At 47.1% G+C, this 21,411-nt stretch overlaps 1 protein-coding gene across 1 annotated transcript in view; it reads right to left on the bottom strand.

Annotated features, from left to right (window-relative positions):
* Window positions 1-20,733, bottom strand: part of FAM227A (family with sequence similarity 227 member A) — a 60,264-nt gene extending 39,531 nt beyond the window's left edge. The window contains 6 exon segments of the mRNA XM_060306193.1: window positions 4,198-4,277; window positions 9,011-9,130; window positions 13,785-13,908; window positions 15,945-16,049; window positions 16,546-16,647; window positions 20,671-20,733. Coding sequence (XP_060162176.1) covers window positions 4,198-4,277; window positions 9,011-9,130; window positions 13,785-13,908; window positions 15,945-16,049; window positions 16,546-16,647; window positions 20,671-20,718 — 579 coding nt within the window. The 5' untranslated portion in view covers window positions 20,719-20,733.
* Between the last annotated feature and the right edge of the window lie 678 nt (window positions 20,734-21,411).

Here is a 21,411-nt window from a genome sequence, read left to right as displayed (position 1 = left end):
CAAACCACAGGTCAGAGACATTTCAATGACTGCCATTCATTCCCCCGAACTGTGGACTCGCAGACGGATTGCTGTCATTGAAAAGCACATTTCGAACACAGCCAACTATTCCTTGAGCAGATGGGAAAGCACGTTTGCTAAAAAGAAGAGAGAGGATCTGCCCGCACGAGGAATCTGATGCCTCCCTCCATCCTGGTTTGCCCAGTAAAACTTCAGCTGCTTTTAAGGCTGGAAAGCTTTTGATTATTTCTATTTCTGGGGAAGAAAACTGACTCTCTTAGCTGGGTTTCTGAAATAACTGTCAGAAGATTTTACGTATTCCAGGACAAGAAAATACATGTGTTTGACACGGTTGTGACAGGCAGTGCAAAAACACTGAATAATATTTTGATCTCGGTCTGGGAGTGACAGCTGTCCCTCCACAGTGCCTGTTTTGTCTATACTTTTGGAGGCTGACATGTATAGAGCACCATTATACACTAAGCACAGGGTGAGGAGTTTACATAGATGACCTCTTTTGTGAAGTCAAGAGATATTTGTTGAGTGTCTTCTTTGTACATGGTCTATTCTAGGAGCTTGAGATAGAACAGGGATAAAGGAAAAGAGGTCTTGTTCTCATGGAGTTTACATTCAAATAGGGGGAGACAGATACTAAACAACATATAAATCCTGCAGGAAGAATAGCAGAGAGTGATAAGCACTGTATGGGGAATCATAACAGGCAATGTGATGACAGAGAGTGGTCGGGGAGCCAGGGACACCACTAAGGCAATGACAGAAAATTGGAATCTGAAGGACAAGATGGAGCCAGCCCTTCCCTCAGGGACCCTGAGGAAAGCACGTTCCAGGCAAAGGTGACAGCGAGTGACGCAACTGGGCACAGGCCTGGAGCGTCCCAGAGGCAGAAGGAAGTGCAGTGAGGGAATGGAAGTGAAGCGGCTGGAGAGAGAGAGATGGTGGCTGGATTCTGCAGGGCAGTTCAGGTCAGGCTAAGGGGTCTGGAGTTCATTTGAAGGGCACGGGAGAAGCTGCTGAGGTTTGAGCAGGGAACAACCTCGTCTGGTGTCTGTCTGTCAAAGGTCACTCTGGTCGCTGTGTGGCGACTGAGCTGGGGCTAAGAGTGAAGGAAAGGAGCCCAGGAAGAGGCTACTGCCACGAGCCAGGAGAGGAGTGACGCCGGGGCTGGGAATCAGTGCTCTCCCCTCCCCTTGCTAAGTTGAGAGCCTCCCAGGGAAGCCAACAGGGCAGCTGGACAGACCTGCCTAAGTCCCGAGCGAGGCCAGGGCGTGGAGGGAGATTTGGGTGTTACTGGCATATGCGTGGTATTTAAAGCCACCAGACCAGATGAGACCACCTGGGAAGAATATATAGCTAGAAGGGGAAGGAGCCAGGCTAGACCTGACTGATGAGACAGGGAGCCAGCCGGGAAGGAAGACCCTTGAAAAAGTCTGGTAATGTAGAAGCTAAGAGAAAAAAGCATTTCAAGAAGATGTGAGGGACTTCCCTGGTGGTGCAGTGGTTAGGAATCCGCCTGGCAATGCAGGGGACACGGGTTCGAGCCCTGGTCTGGGAACATCTCACCTGCCGCGGAGCAACTAAGCCCGTGCGCCACAACTACTGAGCCTGTGCTCTAGAGCCTGCGAACCACAGCTACTCAAGCCCGTGCACCTAAAGCCTGTGCTCTGCAACAAGAGAAGCCACCGCAATGAGAAGCCCGCGCCGCAACGAAGAGTAGCCCCCGCTCGCCGCAACTAGGGAAAGCCTGTGCGCAGCAACAAAGACCCAGCGCAGCCAAAAAAAAAGAGAAGGGGATGGGAGCAGCCCACCACATGAAACAGACCAGAAGAGTGAACAGGTTAGGGGCCAGGCGAGGTTGGCCAGAGAAGGTGCAGAGGCACGTGGAGGGCAGGAACCCACGGGAGTGGCTGAGGAAAGGAGATGCCGGTGCAGACGAGTCTTTCAAGGGAATTCTGTGGGAAAGGCAGCAAGAAATGGGGGTGCAGAGACAACGGGGATTTTCTTTGCAAAGGCAAGAGATGCTAGAGCAGGACAGTTCAACGATGGGAGTGATCCAACAGAGCGGGGAAAACGATGATGCAGGAAAGAGGGTGCCAAGTGCAGGAGTGGAAGCCGAGGGGGCGAGGTCCAAGCACAGGTGGGGGGCAGGGCCCTTCCTCCAGGGGCGCCGGGTTGGCAGGCGGCGAAGGTACAGATGGGGGCAGGCTGTTTCGTGGTCGGCAGGCGAGGGCCTTACTGCTGACCGCTTCTAATTTCTCAATGAAGACATTACCTGGGAGAGGCTGGGGTGGAGGGCGCGTGGGAAAGGCTGACTGCAGCTGGAGAATTCTGCAAAGGGAACAGAACAAGGCTTTGGAGGAGTGGGAACCTGGACGGGCTGGGGAAGCGCGGTAGCGCAGGCGGGCAGGGCTGAGTGCCCAGCTGAGACGTGTGGCCGTGCACCTACAGGGAGCCCAGCCACAGTCGGCGTGCTGCAACCTTCGTGGTGCCAGGAAGAAAGCACTGTTGTGACTGTGCTCATTTCACACCTGCAGAAGCCAAGTCTTAGGAGAGTTAAGTAACTTGTCTACGTCTGCACAGCTCGAATCTGAACCCGTGAGACCAGGCTCCTAGGCAGAGATCGTCAACCCCTGTGGGGACATGAAGACTTTCCAAGGAATAGTGGGACTGCCGGTTCTAAGAACACCCATTTCCAGATCCTCAAGTTTCCTTAGTTACTGTTTGCTATGAGTGAGCGTCCTGAGAATGTGCAGGTGTTGGCAGTGTCCCTTAATCCCACTTTACAGAAGAAAGGCACACCTCCACCCATCCCAAACATCCTTTTGGTGAAGGTTCCAGGGTGGAAACACTCCCAACTTTGCATCAAACAAAGGGGGAAGGCTGTTCTAACAGCAGATCAAGTCTCATAAGCTACTTGTTAAGAATGAAGCATGAGAAACGGGGATGTCAGTCCAGAGCTCAAAGAGTAGCTCTGGAGAGCGCCGTGATCAGAGTCAGGACCGAATAACTACATAAGTGCTCTGAAGGAGAGGGATGTGAGCACAGATGACAAGGACCCAAATCCAGACCAGGGTCAAGACAGCCGACCCTGAGGACCAAGGCCTCGGCTGAGATGGAAGGATAAGTATGTGTCCCCTGAGACAGGGGCGACAAAGTTCTGCCAAGAGCCAGAGAGTAAACGTTTCCGGCTTTGCAAGCCATTGATTCTCTATAGCAACCACTCAACTCTGCTGCAGAGTCAAAGGCAATAATCAAGCAGCAGCTGTGACTGTGTGCCAGTAAGGTGTCATTTACGACAACAGGCAGTGGAAGGCCTCATTCTTAGTTTGCCTGGACATTTATCAGGAAAAAATGGGCCTTGGTTGGTAGCGTTGGATGATTTCGGGCCACCACTGGGAGGAGATGCTGACAATGATGAGGGCAGTGGTGGAGGGATCCTTCCTGGGACAAAAGGAATGGCAGGTCCAGAGGCCAGGTATAGGTAGGGGGTGTGGTGTCTACAAGGAAATAGGTCCCTGCAGCAGGAGCCCCAGAGTCCGGGAGGGTGGCAGCAGGGCTGGCCAGACATGGCAGGGCCCCGCAGGGCCATCTGCCCCAAGGCAGGAGGAAGCTTTCTGAGGCTTGGAAGGCGTTTTTCATTTGGGCTGAGAGGACCGTGTTTAGGGCTGGGGGAGTAGGGCAGGGCCAGGTGGTGACAGGATGATGTAATTAGATTTGTGTTTTGAAAACACTGCGGGGTGGGGGGGGGCGCGGGAGGGGATGAGAGCCTGAGGGAGACAGGAGCCTACTGCACTGGTGAAGGGAGCTCAACCTGGAGTGTTGGGAGAGGAGTGGTGGTGCTGGGCGCTACGCAGCAGGGAAGAGGAACAGGGCAGAGAGGAACAAGGAGGTGTGGGGAGGAGGGCCAGGTTCAGGCTGGAGATGAGGGTCACTGGGGAGGAGAAGATACAGAAGCACCTGTGCTGCGGCCTACACTTGAAGATTGCTTCCTCTCCTCTCTCCCCCCAGTCCTTGCATTTCTGGCTACCCTTTAGCGCCCCACTCATCCATGTATATCTGGAGGACTAGCAGGACCCCTCCCCGAGATGATGGGGCGGGGAGTGCAGAGGCGCGGAACCAACTGGAAGTCACTGAAGCTTAGGGGGCTCCAAGGCGTCTGGGTCTGTGCCTCACACTCACCTGAGGGCAGCAGACCTTCTTGCTCTGGGGGGACTTCTGGCTGAAGTATCTCCTAGAAGTGCGGAAAGAAAACTCTCTTCCTACGGAAGAGAAAAAAAGTAGTTCTTCAGTTCCTTCTTGTCTTGGGGGTGACACTGCAGAGGAGGAGCTTTGAGACAGCCCCCCTCCCTGGAGGCAACAGCAACAGCGAGAGGACTGGCCTCTGACAAAGCAGAGCCTCTCGGTCATTCCACCTGCTGAGTGACCTCGGGCAAATTACCTAACATCTCTGATCCTGTTAAAGGGTGTGAATGCTAACTACCTTGAAGGGCTGATGAGCCGATTAAAGCAAATGATGTATGCAGGGAGTACACAGGGCAAGCAGTCAACCCATAAGAAAAAACAAAAAAAGCATTGGCTTCAAAAGAAAAACAAAAACTCAGAACTTTGCACAATTGAAATGAATAAATGTTGGACTAAACACTTAAAAGAGTAACAATCTATCAACCTGTTAAGGTGTTAAATTTAATATTCATTGAAATGTCATTAAATTTGAAGACAATTTCCAGGTTAGATTGTTTTTTTCACTTTGAAATTCCTGTGTGTCCATGACGACTGCTGGGAAAGCAAACCTTTTGAGTCAGTAGCTGCAAATGCTTAGACAAATACGTGGTGGCTCTTATAACTTCCAGCTGATAACTGCAGCCATACTCTTCCCTAGGGGCTGCCAGGTATGCTCTTCCCCTGTGCCCTGGACCAGGACTTCTCACACTGGAATGTGCTTACAGATCCCTGGGAGACCCTGGCAAACTGCAGGCTCTGCTTTAGTCGATCTAGAGAGACGCCGATGCTGCTGGTCCTCGGACCACACTTAGAGCAGCGGGTCTTTGCCACACCACGGGAGCCACGTGGGGCAGAGAGGTGAAGGCCCAGCAGCCTGCCTCCTGAGCCAGGAAACCTACCCCAGGGAGGAGGCCTCACGGGAGAGGGCGATGCTGAAGCACCCTGCCCTCCTCCTCTACCCATTCTATTTCCGCTCTTCTCAGCTGGCATCTAAGAGCGATGGTGTTTGCTTACACGAGGGTGGCTCTCCTACCCCCAACCCTGTTAATGCCTCCAGCACACCTTTCTCTACTCTGTTTTCACTTCTGTATCACTTTCCCTGAAATCTGGGTCCCGCCTTTTACCACCTGATGTTAATAGCTGTTTCAAAGTTCACTAACAGGGGTTTTTCTGGAGGCGGATGATGAGAATGTTTTGGAATAAGTGGTGACGGGAATATACTAAAAATCACTGAATTATACATTTCAAAGGGGTTAATTTTATGTTATGTAAATCAGGTTTCAATAAAGCCGATATATAAAGATCACCAACAACCTAACTGTATGATTCCATGGCTTCCTCCTAGGCCTTGTTCCGGGGTACGCTCTGCAGTAGTTGGCACCACTGACCACCCCTCAGGAGAGCCCACCTTGGCTGCCACAGCCCTATTCTTTCTGGGCTCCTCCTGCCTCTGATTTCTCTTGCTGTCGCCTCCTGCGTGTAGGAGGTCCCCAAGGCTCTGACCTCAGCCGCCTTGTCTCCTCCCTTCTTCGATATTCCCATTTAGAGGTAATTTCTACAAACACATGTATCTGAATAAATCCTCAGGTGGGAGTCCCAGCCCCGATCTCTCCCCTAGCCGTATCACCAACAATGTCTTAGACATCTCCACCTGATGTCCCATCCTTCCCTCAAATTCATCATCTGAAATTGAACGTATAGCCTTTCTCCACAGACCTGATCCTCCTCTCGATTTCTTACTTCTAAATGGAACACCTACAAACGCTGGCTGCTAGATGCTTAGAGCTGCTTAGAATCTGGAAGCCACCCCAGCTCCAGTCTCCTCCTGGCCTGTCCCACTGTGCTTGAAAGCTCTTGAATTTCCATGAGTTTCCATCTTGCTTATGGCTTCACGTCCATCTTCACAACTGTGCAGAAAAGTGTTAACACAGCAGTCCTGGCTACTGTCCTTGAAAAGTCCTGACTGCAAGCTTGGCCCTTGACTGGCATCTGGGAATGTAGCTTTCGGGAGGGCTCCCACCACTGATAAGAGTGGTTCACTGTGCCTAAACTGTCGGTGCAAACAATGTGGTTTACGCTGAATACCCACTTTCCTTCTGGGAGTTTGGAATCTGGGTATGTGACCACACAGGGGAGCGCCTATGTGATCAGCACCCAGGAAAACCCTGGGCACTGGGTCCCTAACGAGCTCCTCTGACAGGCAACATTTCACACGTGTTGTCACAACTCGCTGGGGGAATTAAAGTGGGTCCTGTGTGACTCTGCAGGAAAGGACTCTTGCAAGCTTGTTCCTGGTTTTACTGGACTTTGCTCCACGTGCCTTTTCTCTTTATTTAATTAATTAATTTATTTTTTGCGGTACGCAGGCCTCTCACTGTTGTGGCCTCTCCCGTTGTGGAGCACAGACTCCGGACGCGCAGGCTCAGTGGCCATGGCTCATGGGCCCAGCTGCTCCGCGGCATGTGGGATCTTCCCGGACCGGGGCACGAACCCGCGTCCCCTGCATCGGCAGGCGGACTCTCAACCACTGCGCCACCAGGAAAGCCCTGTCTTTTCCCTTTGCAGATTTTGCTTTGTGCCCTTTCGCTGCAATAGATCACAGCGGTGAGTACGACTACACACTGAGCCCTGCGTGTGTCCTAAGGAATTACCGAAAGTTAACATGGCCTTGGGGACAGTTCCCCCACCCTCGTTTATCCTAGCCACAATCCTAACTGCAGTTTTCCAGCCTTCAGAAAGAGGGTCTTTAGGGGACACCTCGCCCAACTTCCCACCCAACACGGAACCTTTTAGGCAGCATGCGGCAGCTCTACCAGGGCCCTCCAGGGATAGGAAGCTCACCACGGTGAGACAGCACTGCCTCTTAGGAGGTCCCTCCTTCCTGCCGAGCACCCTTGCTTTCCCCGAGGGCGTTAGACTGAGGGAGGGGAATGGTTTAACTGGTCAGAGAGGCCAGACTGACCGAAGCAGGAGACTGATTAGCCTATCTGGACAAAATCCTGGCTCCCCAACTGTGCTGGAAAACCCTGGGCACACGAGCCTCTCTGCACCTCAATTCTTGCTGTAAGATGGAGGTGACAGGATTTCTCAAGAAGCTGCAGTGTGGAATGACACAAGTCAAACAGTGGCTGGTGCAGAGAAGGACGTGTGCATTAGCATTATTTTTATTCAGATTACTGCTATGTGCTCAGATACATGCTCTTTGACAGTATGAACTGTTTTCACCATATTTAAGAAAAAAAAACTCTCCTCACTCCTATCCCCTCCAAAGGGTCCTAGATGTTGCTACGGGGGTTTGATTAGCCAGATGTTGTCTGCCCCCTGGGGCCTACTGACCATTACAGACAAGGCTTTGCTGCATCCCTGGGGTGCCCCATAAAAAGGGGCAGACAGCCCCCAGCTGGAGGATGTAAATTTATCCTAACCCAAGGTGGCGTCTCCCTGGCTTCACAGTCCTGAGTTGAATCCTGGTTTAGCCACCCACGGGCTGGCTGCCCATCACAGTCCTTTCATTGTTGCCACGAGGACTGCCTCTGTTCCCTCAGCGCCTCTGGGTCTTCTCACTTGCTGTCCCCTCTGCCTGGAACACAGTGGTCCTTCGCTTCACCTGTCACTTACTGACCTTCTCAGGGCTGGCCTGGGTCCCCCTCCTGCTGCTGCCGCAGCACCCTGTATACCTGTCACCAGTGCCCAGTCCACTGTAGGATAACTGCCTGACCTCGACTTCCCACTAGACCACACAGCGGAGGCTGTGCTTGCCTCCACGCCGTGTTCCCAGTGTTTATTTAGCACAGTGCCTGGCACGTGGCGCTCTTTACGTGTCTGTTAAGTGCGAAAAGAAAGTTGGCTTTGGGCAAGTTGCTTCGCTGAACTCTGGTTTCCTCACCTGTGAAGTGGATTTAATGTGTACTTCAGCTGGCCGTTGTGAGGATTAAATTGAAAGGATACCTGGGGGGCTTCCCTGGTGGCGCAGTGGTTGGGGGTCCGCCTGCCGATGCAGGGGACGCGGATTCGTGCCCCGGTCCGGGAGGATCCCACATGCCGCGGAGCGGCTGGGCCCGTGAGCCATGGCCGCTGAGCCTGCGCGTCCGGAGCCTGTGCTCCGCAATGGGAGAGGCCACAACAGTGAGAGGCCCGCGTACTGCAGGAAAAAAAAAAAAAAGGATACCTGGGGCTTCCCTGGTGGCACAGTGGTTGAGAATCCACCTGCCAATGCAGGGGACATGGGTTCGAGCCCTGGTCCGGGAAGATCCCACATGCCGTGGAGCAACTAAGCCCGTGCGCCACAACTACTGAGCCTGCGTTCTAGAGCCCACCAGCCACAACTACTGAAGCCCGCGCGCCTAGTGCCTGTGCTCCGCAACAAGAGAAGCCACCGCAATGAGAAGCCCGCGCACTGCAACGAAGAGTGGCCCTGTTCGCTGCAACTAGAGAAAGCCCACACACAGCAACAAAGACCCAATGCAGCCAAAAATAAAAAAATTTTAAAAATAAATTTATATATATATATATATAAAAAGGATACCTGGTGCCTGGCACATGGTAGACACTGAATAACTGACATCTACTATTTTAAAATTCCCACACATCCCAGCACTTTTGGTGTGCTGACTCTATAGTTGCTAAGCATTAACATTTCAGTCATTTTGGAGGCTAGTTTGAGGTACGTGAGAGAGAACCAGGCCTGAGGATTTCAGTATTAGGGCCCCTCCCAGCCCGGACTAGATGGTAGCTGGGTGTGGCAGGGGACAGAGGGGACGGAAGTCCCTACCTGGCACCTTACCCTTCAGCAGACTTTTTTTCTGCAACATTAATTCTTCTCTCTGGAATCTCTCCGGATCCAGTTTCGAGTAGTCCCAGCTATTATAGCTGTGTGGGCAAGGATATATACCTAAGAGGGAGTCAAGAGTGATCATGAAAACTTCTGCAAAAGAGAAAGGGAGGCAGAAAATGGAAGACAGAGGCCTCTGAGATGCCCCTGCTGGTCCCGGGGAGGCTGAGCTTCCAGCATTATCCCTCCTCCCTCCCCCCAGTACTGGCCTTGTAGCCTTGAGTGAGCCACTTCCTCTCTATGAGACTTTGGTTTCTTTATCTGGAAAACGGAGATGTGATGCCCACCCTGCCCTCCTGACAGCGTGAGTGTGAGGATGAGATCACACCACAGACGTGTGAACCTGTGACACACTACACAGATGTGAAGGCATAGTAATTATTTGTTTTCCTGTCTATCTCCTCTGCCTGGAAGGCAGGGGCTGGGTCTGATTCATCTTTGTACCTCCAGGGCTTAGTATTGGACCTGGCACACAATAAATAGGCACTTAGCAAATGTTTGTTCAACACACTATTACACTTTGCTGGGCTTCCCTGGTGGCTCAGTGGTTAAGAATCTGCCTGCCAATGCAGGGGACACGGGTTCAAGCCCTGGCCCGGGAAGATCCCACGTGCCGCAGAGCAACTAAGTCCGTGTGCCACAACTACTGAGCCTGTGCTCTAGAGCCCGCGAGCCACAACTACTGAGCCCATGTGCCACAACTACTGAGCCCACGCACCTAGAGCCCATGCTCTGCAACAAGAGAAGCCACTGCAATGAAAAGCCTGCACACCACAACAAAGAGCCGCCCCCGCTCTCCCCAACTAGAGAAAGCCTGCGCACAGCAACAAAGACCCAACACAGCCAAAAATAAATAAATAAAATAAATAAATTTATATATATATAAAAAGAACAAGACAAGGGTGCCCACTCTCACCACTCATACTCAACATAGTACTATAAGTCCTTGCTGGAGCAATTAGGCAAGAAAAAGAAATAAAAGGTATCCAGATTGTAAAGGAAGAAGTAAAACTGTATCTGTTTGCTGATGACATGATATTATATACAGAAAACCCTAAAGATTCCACCAAAAACTGTTAGAACTAATAAATGAATTCAGTAAAATTCATTTTTACTGAATATAAAATCAACATACCAAAATCAGTTGTGTTTTTATACACTAACGGTGAATTATCTGAAAAAGAAATAAAGAAAACAGCCCCATTTACAATAACATCAAAAACAATAAAATACTTAGGAGTAAACTTAGAGCCAAGGAATTAAAAGATCTATACATTGAAAATTCTAAGACACTGACGAAAGAAACTGAAGACACAAATAAATGGAAAAATATCTCATGTTCATGGATCAAAAAGTACTAATATTGTTAAAATGCCCATTCTACCCAAATCATCTACAGATTCAATGTAATCTCTATCAAAATTCCAATGATATTTTTCACAGAAATAGAAAAAAATTCTAAAGTTTGTATGGATCCACAAAAGACTCCAAATAGCCAAAGCAATCTTGAAAAAGAACAAAGCTGGAGGCACCACACTCCCTGCTTTTAAACTATATCACAGGGGCTTCCCTGGTGGCGCAGTGGTTAAGAAGCCGCCTGCCAATGCAGGGGACATGGGCTCGAGCTCTGGTCCGGGAAGATCCCACATGCTGCGGAGCAGCTAAGCCCGTGAGCCACAACTACTGAGCCCACATGCCACAACTACTGAAGCCCGTGCACCTAGAGCCCATGCTCTGCAACCAGAGAAACCACGGCAATGAGAAGCCCGTGGACCGCAACGAAGAGTAGCCCCCGCTCGCTGTTCCTAGAGAAAGCCTGCATGCAGCAACGAGGACCCAATGCAGCCAAAAAAACATAAATAAATTTACAAAAATAAATAAATAAACATATTTCAAAGCTATGAAAATCAAAACAATATAGTACTAGCAGAAAAACAGATCAATGAAACAGAATTGAGAGCCCAGAAATAAACCCGTGCATATATGATCAATGAATATTTAACAAAGGAGCCAAGAATACTCAATGGGCAACGGATAGTCTCTTCAATAAATGGTTTTGGGAAAACTGGATACTCATAAGCAAAAGAATGAAACTGGACACCCCTTACACCATTCACAACTCAAAATGGATTAAGGACTTAAATGGACCTGAAATCATAAAACTCCTAGAATAAAACCCAGGCAAAAAGCTCCCTGACATTGGTCTCGGCAGTGATTTTGGAGGGTATGATACCAAAAGCATAAGAAACAAAAGCAAAAATAAACAAGTGGGACTACATTTAACTAAAAAGCTTCTGCACAGCAAAAGAAACAACAAAATGAAAAGGCAACCTACAGAATGGGAGAAAATATTTGCAAACCATATGTCTAATAAGGGGATAATATTCAAAGTCTGTAAGGAACTTATACAACTCAGTAGCAAAAAAACCCAAACAGTCCAATTAGAGAAAGAGAAAGGATCTGAACGGACATTTTTCCAAAGAAGACATACAAATGACCAACAAGTACATGAAAAGGTGCTCAACATCACTAATCATCAGGGAAATGCAAATCAAAACCAGTATAAGATTATCACCTCTCACCTATTAAAACAGCTATTGTCAAAAAGACAAGAGACGACAAATGCTGGCGAGGTTGTGAGAAAAAAGGAAACTCTTGTGTACTGTTGATAGGAATGTAAGTTGGAACCGCCACTATGGAAGCAGTATAGAAGTCCCTCAAAAAATTAAAAATAGAAGTACCATATGATCCAGGAATCTCACTTCTGGATATACAGCCAAAGGAAATGAAATCACTATCTCAAGGGGATATCTGCACGCTCATGTTCACTGCAGCGTTATTCACAATAGCCAAGACCTGGAAACAACCTAACTGTCCACTCACAAATGAATGGGTAAAGAAACTATGGCATGTATACACAATAGAACATTATTCAGCAATAAAAAGGAAGGAAATCCTGCCATTTGTGACAATATGGATGGGCCCTGAGGACATTTTGCTAAGTGAAATAAGGCTCAGAGAGAAAGACAAATACTGTATGATCTCACTTATGTGTGTGTAATCTAAAACAGCCAAACTCATACAAGCAGAGAGTAGAACAGTGGTTGCCAGGGGCTGTGGGTGGGGAAAATCAGGAGATGTGGGGCAAAGGGTACAAACTTGCAGTTACAGAAGGAACAAGTTCCAGGGATGTAATGGACAGCACGGTGACTACAGTTAATAACACTGTATTGTACACTTGAAAGTTGCTCTGAGTAAATCTTTTTATTTATTTATTTATTTTTTAGTGTATCTATTTTAGTTATTTATTTTTGCCTGTGTTGAGTCTTTGTTGCTGCACGCAGGCTTTCTCTAGTTGTGGCGAGCGGGGGCTTCTCTTGTTGTGGAGCATGGGCTCTAGGTGCATGGTCTTCAGTAGTTGTGGCATGAGGGCTCAGTAGTTGTGGCGTACGGGCTTAGCTGCTCTGCAGCATATGGGATCTTCCCGGACCAGGGCTCGAACCCTTGTGCCCTGCATTGGCAGGTGGATACTTAACCACTGTGCCACCAGGGAAGTCCTGAGAGTAAATCTTAAATGTTCACCATAAAACAACAACATGATGGGGATTATGTGAGGTGAAGGATGTGTTAACTCACCTGCTTGTGGTAAAAACTTCACAATATATACGTGTATCAAATTATCATACTGTACACCTTAAACTTCCATAGTGTCCTATGTCAATTATATCTCAATAAAGCTGGGGGAAATTTTATTCCCTAGCTGACGAGTGACTCACTGCGCTTAGACTGTTTATATAACAATGTAGCTGATGCTAAACACCTGCTTCCCTAGAACTTTGGTACACGATAGACAGAGGTGCCTCCATGACCAGCCCGCAGTAAAACCCTTGGGCGCTCTTTCTCTACCGGGCTTCTGGGCAGAAACATCACACACATGTTGCCACGTGTTCACTGCAGTGGGATGAGGGGCTCTGTATAACTCCTCACGGGAGGAGGAGGGCTGCATGTGAATTCCTCCAAACAATGCCTGTCTTTCCCCTTATGATCTGGCTGTGTACCCTTACTACATCGTAATAATAAGTCTTAGCCATAAGCACAACTGTATGCCGAGACCTGTGAGCTCCACCGAATCTCCTAACGTGGAATTGATCTCGGAGACCCTCAACACAGTAGGAATGTGAAAGGTGCTTACTTAGCACAGTACCTAGTACACAGGGAACCTCTCAGCTTTCAACGACCTTAGAGGATGTCTGGGTTGAGATGGGGGACGTGAGGAAGGAGACTGAAAAGTAATTGACAAGCAAACTCAAGCTGGCACTGTGTGTGCTGCAGGGAGAGGGGGACGACAGTTGGGTCGAGTGGGGTCACAGTGGGGGTGGAAGGTGGGCTTATCTAGCCAGCACACTGCTTTTGGGTTCCTGGGTCCATCGGCCTAGAGCACATTGTTAACTAACAGGGCTGTGCCGAAACCTGCTCCCTGCCGATGCAGCTGGGGACGAAAGGGGACTAGGAATGTCTCAGAACGGTTTGAGGGAGCAGAATCATGAGTACTCCTCGGGCTCTAACCACACACTTTACTTTCTTTATTGTCAAGGAGAGAAAAGAACAACTGCCTCGATGAAGAGGTGTGATGGCAAACAGGAACCTACCTGGGCTCGGGTGGAAGACGTGTTTCTGGAATTGCTTTCCCCAGGAGAAAGTAGCCACCTCTCACCTGAAATCCACAGGCTCATCGTGTCACAGATGTCAGACTTGAATTCGTGAGTGTTGAACCAGGACTGAGGGAAGCAGCAGCAGAAGCTGGTGTACAGGGCTTTACTCAGAAGTGATGGCAACCTCTGGGGGGCAAGCAGAGCTCAGGCAATATTCTGGACATTTCCACACCCAGAAAAGAGCCCCTGACTTCAGAAAGGACCTGTGATAAAACACTCTACCTGACACCGTGCTGCCTTCCTGTTCACGAGGGAAGCAATTTCTATCTGCAGCTGCCCCACATCTCGGTGGACCCCTTACCCTACCTGGGGACCACTCCTCGAACACCATGCTACGTTGGCCAGCAAACCCCCCTCCCCCAGCTCCTCTGCATGCGGTCTGTGCCTCAGCCCCTTCTACAACCTGGCCAAAGATCAGCGCAGAAGATAACAAAGTACATTTGACATACCCATCTTGCTGTCCCCCAGAGATAATATTAAGTCCTACTTCCTGTTTTTTTTTTTTCCTTTCCTGTGCATAAGTAGTACTGTTGTTCCTTTTTAACTATGGTTAAGGTCAAATTATACATTTATATCTGGCTTATTAATTTAACATCGTAACATAAATACTTCCCCGGGTTACTATAAACTCTTTGGGATTTTTTTTTTCCAGTAGTGACCTTCATAGTATTGTGCTGAGTGACCATATCAAAATTTACTTAAACATTCAGCATCTGTGGATATTGTCTTGTTTCTAGGACTTTGCATTACAAATTATGCAGAATAATTATATTTATTTATTAAGCTAGCTCAGTGTCTGGCACATATTAAGCAATCAAAAGTTTGTTGAATGCATAAAAAAGTTTGTTGAATGCATAAATGAAAGCAGCTTTTACTATATATTCAAATATGACTTCCAGAAGATTGTATAATAAGAGTAATAATAGCAGCTATTATATATTGGGGGCTTAGCGTGTGCTGGGTGATATGTCAGATGCCTTACAAACATCATCTCATTTAATACTCAGGACAACTCAACGAGAGAGGCATTATTATCCTCATTTTATGGGTGATGAAACTGAGACACTGAAAGCCTAAGCAACTTGTTAAGCAGACACTTAACTAGTGTAAGTGCCTTTCAGCCCATCTGTCCCAATTCACTTCCCACTCAGGCTGTCTGAGTGCCATTTCCCTATGTCCTTCATAACACTGGGAATTACATTTTTTAATCTATGCAATCTAGCAGGTAAAAAGATGTACCAAAGGATTGTTTTAATTTGTATTTTCAATTATTATTATTTTGGGGAGGGCTGCACCACGCAGCATGCGGGATCTTAGCTCCCCGACCAGGGATAGAACCTGCGCCCCCTGCAGTGGAAGAGCAGAGTCCTAACCACTGGACCACCAGGGAATTCCCTCGATTATTGTCAAAGGTGAACTTTTTCTCCCATTTTTATTTCTTCCCTGGTGAATTTCTGGTTTATGTACTTTGTCCATTGGTCCATTTTTCTTATTGATTTGTAAGACTTCTTTATGTTGTGTGGCATATATGTTACCAGTATTTTTTGCATAGTTTCTCATTTGCCTTTTAACTTTGACTGTAGCAATTTAAATAATTTATATAGTTAAATCAGTCTTCTTATGGTTAATCCCTTGGGGTCATATTTAGAAAGTCCTTCCCTACCCCCAAATCATGTCAATATTCACTTATATTTTCTTCTAGCAACCCTTTTAGTATACATGTACATACACACATATATAAAAAGTACATATGTATATTCATAATTTTCAAATCTCATGCTTATTTAAATACTATAGAAATAAATAAAATATAAAAGGAAGCTTCTTATAACCTTATTCCCTGGAGATAATAAGCATTGCTATGAGTTTGGTAAATATTTTTCCAGACTTTTTTTTCTACTCATAGGCACACATACATATACATATAATTTTTCTAACATGGAGTTTTGTTTTTCACTTGAAATACATCATTACATCTTCCCTATCAGTATATATAGATCTACCTTATTTTGGGTAACTGCTGCATTACAAGTCAGTATATGAATACATCACAACTTACTAATTACTCCCTTATGGAAAGCACGTTAAGGGCATTAACTTGGCACTAGCAGTGAACAGCTATCCAATGTGATTTTTTTTCCTGAACAGCGATTGATGCTCACTTTTAAGAGAGCCTCTTCGTAGTGGGACCTGGATTCACAAGACAAAAGAAAGGCGTAGTGCTGGGCTATCCGGTCGAACAGCTTGTTCTGGACTTCCTTCTTTGGCTACCGGGAATAAAAACGGAGAAGGAATTACTAGAGCCCCTTGTTGAAGCGGCCAAGGACTGGGAATCTTAACTAAGTATTTCTCTCATTTTTAGGAATCTTATTCTCAAGGTAATTAATCTCATATTCTTTATGAAATACTACACTGATTTGTTTTATAGGATCTATAAAACACATACAGAGAGGTAGAATGTCGAGGAAAGCACCCAAACTCTGGGCCAGGAGGTCCTGACTTTACTCTCTGCCCTGCCATTGACCAGCCATGTGACACGGACCAGTTCTTAATGCTCTGGGGAGCTGCAGGACGTGGTGCAATGTTTACAGCCCAGAGTGCATGGACGAGGCATGGGTGGGGAAGGGACAGGGTGTGACAGATGAGGCTGCCGGGGCGGTCCGTGGAATCAGAAGGGCTTACAGCCCACGTTAAAGAGGCTGGGGTTTGTGCCACAGAAAAATAACTTAAGTGAGGGAGAGAAGCCGTCGGATTTGCATTTACCTGGTACCTTTCATGAAAGATCCACCAGAAGCTATCCAGCCACATGGCTCTTACAGAAGGAGAACGGAGAAACTGCTCTAATTCTCTATCTGAACAGAAAGACTTGAAAAGAAACAAAGTTCACATGATTATTGCTATTGTTATTGTTTATTTATTTACTTATTTATTCTTTGAAATTTACCTGGAGCCACAGCCAGATTCATAATCATCTCCACTCAAAACCTGCTTTTCCACCTATGTTCCATGGCTTGTTACTGTCATTAATCACACCACCTCCCCGCCAGACGTCTTTGGAGTCAACACACTTTGGGGTCAACTTAAAAAAAAAACCCACCTAACCTTTCAGTGAGTGCTAACTATTTACCTTGCCAGGTGTTTTTACATGTTCTCATTTAACCCTTACAATAATCATACAAGGCATGTGTTATTATCTCCATTTCACAGATGAGGAAACTGAGGACTAAACTGATGAAGTCACAGGAATCCCTGGAGGTCCAGAAGTTAGGACTCTGCGTTTTCACTGTTGAGGGCACGGGTTTGATCCCTGGTGGGGGAACTAAGATCCTGCAAGCCACGTGGCGCGGCCAAAATAAATATATTGCTGAAGTCTCTTGCCCAAAGTAACACAGCCAGCAAGTGGCAGAGCCAGGATCGGAACCCATAACTCTAGGCAGTTGCTCCATGCTGTCATCTGTGTTCATTCAATAATAATCAGTATCAACAAACATAGATATTATACAGATGCAAATCACTGGACCATGAAATCCTGCTGAGTTAGCAGTAAGCATATGGAGTTCTAAAATTAGAACAGAATTATCAGTGAACTCAGAGAGGCAGAAAATTCAGGCTTCATTGTCCTAAACTGGGTCTTGAACCTTCCCTGACTCCAAAGCTGCTACCACAATAATATGTAACATTTGGTGAATGCTTGCCATGTATCAGGCACTGAGCTATGCCGTTCATTGTTTATCTCACTTTATTTTTCATCATCTATCTCTGCGGTTGGTGCTGGTTGATGGAACTGTTATCCCCAATTTATAGAAGAGAAAAATGAAGGTCGAAAGGTTAGGATTCTTGCCTAAGCTTACACAGCCTGGGAGGCTCAAAAGCAGGCAGCCTGGCCCCAGAGACATGGTAAGGCTGCCTCTCCTCTTACCATTAAGAGGAGCAGAGATCTCTCTCTTGCCCCCATCCTGGATGCAAAGGGAAAAACTCCTTGGCACTCCCTTCAAGCCTACAGAAGCTGAGGGCATGGTGCATTGATACACAAGCTACCCTAGTTAGCAAGGAGCTCTCAGCCCTGCTCTTGGCTTTGTCTTTTCCGCCATTCCTCATGTTTCCTTAGAGAGGCAGTATCGTCAGAGAGGTGGAGAGCACAGACTGCTACCGCACTGCCTGGATTCTAATCCAGCTCTTAAGCTTATTAGCTGCGTGACCCTGAGCAATGTTACTGAAACTGTCTGTGCTCAATTTCCTCATCTGGGAAATGGAGATGATGATGACGACAGTCCCTACCTCCAGGACTGCTATGAGGGTTAAATGAATGAGTGACACACACGCAAAGCATACATACTCACTTAGAACAGTGCCAGGCACTTAGGCAACACTTGTTAAGAGTGTGCTAGTTCTTTATCGTTTATTTATTCACGCTCCTGCTTCCTTTCGAAAAGATTTCATTTCAGCTCTTCAACAGATATTTTTCGAGCACCTAGGTGCTCGGGATGTTGATGAGAGTCCCTGCCCTGAAGGTGTTCACAGGTAAACAGACATTTGAGAGAAGGAATCCCAGGAGGAGGCAAGTAAAATTTGGGATGGCCCCCCGAGCAGGATGGAAGAGGGTCCTTTTAAAGCCAGGGCACATATCTGCCTTGGGTTTCCTGGGAGCCAAAGAAAAGCAGGAACCAGCATCAGTTATAAGACTAAAAGCATTCCCGTAGATGCACAGTTTTTCTTGGGATTAAGGTCTCAGGAAAACATTCCCCAGGGGACATTAATTAGCATCGTAGTCACTGTCCTGGGGGCCACCCACACAGCAAATGGAGCAAGAGCACATGTGGCTGGGCCAGCGGGCCTGTCAGGGGCAGCAGAGGTGCTGGAAGGTCTCACAGGAACGGCGGGTCTGTGAAACACCCCATCCATTTCCAAAGGTCTTTCTTCCGTTTTTAAATTATAGAAAAAGGAAGAAGAAAAAAACCTATAATCTTGTACACCTGCAACTAATACAACATTGTAAATAAACTATGTTTCAATAAAATTTTTTTAAAAAACTACAATCTTATTACTCAGAGAATGCTAGTGATAGCTATGTATGGTTTCACCCCAGATTTTCCTGTGTGTGCTTACGTAACATTGTACTGCAATTTTATATACCGATGTTTTTCATTTAACAACATAGCATAGCATGTTAAAATACACTCTTCATAAATATTCATTGTAGTGGCTAAGTAGTCCATCATGTATAAACCAAAAATGACTGTACTGTTCTTCTATTATTGATCATTAAACTTTTCTAATAACATTGATAATAAAAACTATCATTTTTTGAGCAATTATGACTTACTAAGCACTGTGCTAAGTGTGCTTATGTATATTATCTTATTTAATTTACAATAATACTTCAAGGTAGAGACTATTGTTATCCCTGTTTTTTTTTTTTGCGGTACGCGGCCCTCTCACTGCTGTGGCCTCTCCCGTTGCGGAGCACAGGCTCCGGACGTGCAGGCCCAGAGGCCATGGCTCACGGGCCCAGCCGCTCCACGGTATGTGGGATCTTCCCGGACAGGGGCTCGAACCCGCGTCCCCTGCATCGGCAGGCGGACTCTCAACCACTGCGCTACCAGGGAAGCCCTGTTATCCCTATTTTATAGGAGAAGAAACTGGAGCCCAGAGAGCTACTTAACCACCAAAGATGTACTGCCCTCCAGTCCCTTGCTATCACAGAATCCACGTGGTGAGCATCTTTTTACATTGTCCTGGAGAGAATGTGATGCTCTGAGTGCCTGCTGCTCCTCTACCTCTCTGATAAAGAAAGCAGGGGATCAGGTACCTGATCCCAGGGTGACCACTACCTGCCCTGGGGACCAGCACCTGGTGAAAGGCAGCTTACTGACTGCAGTCCACGCCAGAGCCCGGCACTGGAAGTCCAGCAGACACCATCGTCATACTGGGCAGTGACTGGCCTAAACAGATCATTGCTCTTAGGAAGTCTGAATGCAAGATGGAACAGAGGTAGAGACACAGCCAGAGAGAGGGCAGCAGGGAAAAATCATGAAGATGGGGAGAAGAAGGCAGAGGAGGGAGAGGGAGACAGGGAGGAGGAGATGGGGGTGGGCAGGGAGAGGGAGAAAGAGGGAGAGAGGGGGGTGTGGTTTGAAGCAGCAGTGAGAAGTACAGACAGAAGAGACTGCAAAGCTGGGTCCCAAGAATGGGGGTGAGGGTGACTCGTTAGGAGCTGAGGATACAATGTCATAGCTGCTTTGGGAACCCTGGAGTTGTGCCATCGTGAAGGGCGATGAGGCACAGCTGTAAGGCTGCTGAGACCATTTTCTGGGCCTCCTCCCCTCTCCACCCCTCCTCACAACTATCCCCCAGCTCCTGAGTGGCCAGCGTTGTCTCACACGCACACAGGTTCTTCAGGGCCTTCGAATTCTCCCTTCCTTCCTTCCTAAGGAACCCAGTGTGAACTGCTCTCCAAGTGGGTGACTCACCCCAAGGGGTACCACAGGGTGTGGGAAGTAAATATTCTAACTAATGTCTAATTAAGAAAAAAAAGAAATTAAATTTACCAATATACAACATCGTGACTGACAACAGAACACATATATCATTTATAAAGAAACATATATCATGAGGGTGTGAACTCAAAATGTTGTGCTAATAGGATACGTGATCAGAACAGTTAGTTGGGAGACCAGAGGTCTGGGAGAAAGGATGTAGGTTTTGGAGGAAACGTGGGCCTGGTGTCTAATCTCAGCTCAGTCACTTGCAAACTGTGTGGCCCTCAGCAACTTAATTGCCACCACTCTTGGTTTCCTGGTGTGTAAAACTGGGACCGCTGTGTCTGCCGCGCAGGTTGGTGTGAGGCTGGCTGGATATCACAGAGGGGCTGCCGCTCTCTTTCCTTACCTTGCCACTAAGGGGGTTTCTCTCAGCCTGGATCACATTGCCCACCATGTCATAGAAGTCCACTCCATTTGGAAGGTTGTTTGGCTTAGAGTCGTCAAACTGTGCATACTGGTACAGCTCTGCCAGCATATTTTTGTCTGCTATTTTCTGAAGAAAAGAGCAGAATACGAAAATGGGGTCCATCATTTTAACAGTTTAAAACAATACAGTATCTGCTTTTTATCACGGAGACAATACAACAACCTTATAGACAGAGTGTTTTATAGAGTGCGTCCATGATCGCAGCACCCCTTACCAAACACCTATATACATTATTTCCACTTTCCCTTTCTGGCTTTGAGCACATGTATACAGATATGTATGTTACTTCAATCATTTTAGAATACGTATATGTACACACACACTTGCTTTATCCACTTAACTTTAGATTTTTCACATTGTTACACTGTCTTCAAATTTATCATTTAAAATAATATATCTTGTTAACAAGATTGCTTTAATTTAACTACTCACCGATCACTTCAAATTAATATTATTTATTAGTAACTTGGAGCATACGGTTCACCTCTTTGGGGTTATTTATTTAGTATGAATTTCTCAAAATGGCACTATTAGATCAAAGGATACAACTATCCCTATGGTGCTTAACATATACATTAAATGGATTTTTAGAATAAAAATAAAATATGACTATAAAAAATGTAAAAATACAGAAAAGTAGAAAGAGGAAACCTATTACCG

This window comes from Globicephala melas, chromosome 10 (assembly GCF_963455315.2).
Source record: "Globicephala melas chromosome 10, mGloMel1.2, whole genome shotgun sequence".
Taxonomy (NCBI): domain Eukaryota; kingdom Metazoa; phylum Chordata; class Mammalia; order Artiodactyla; family Delphinidae; genus Globicephala; species Globicephala melas.
The sequence above is the reverse complement of the archived record's forward strand: the minus strand, read 5'-3'. Positions and strand labels throughout refer to the sequence as shown.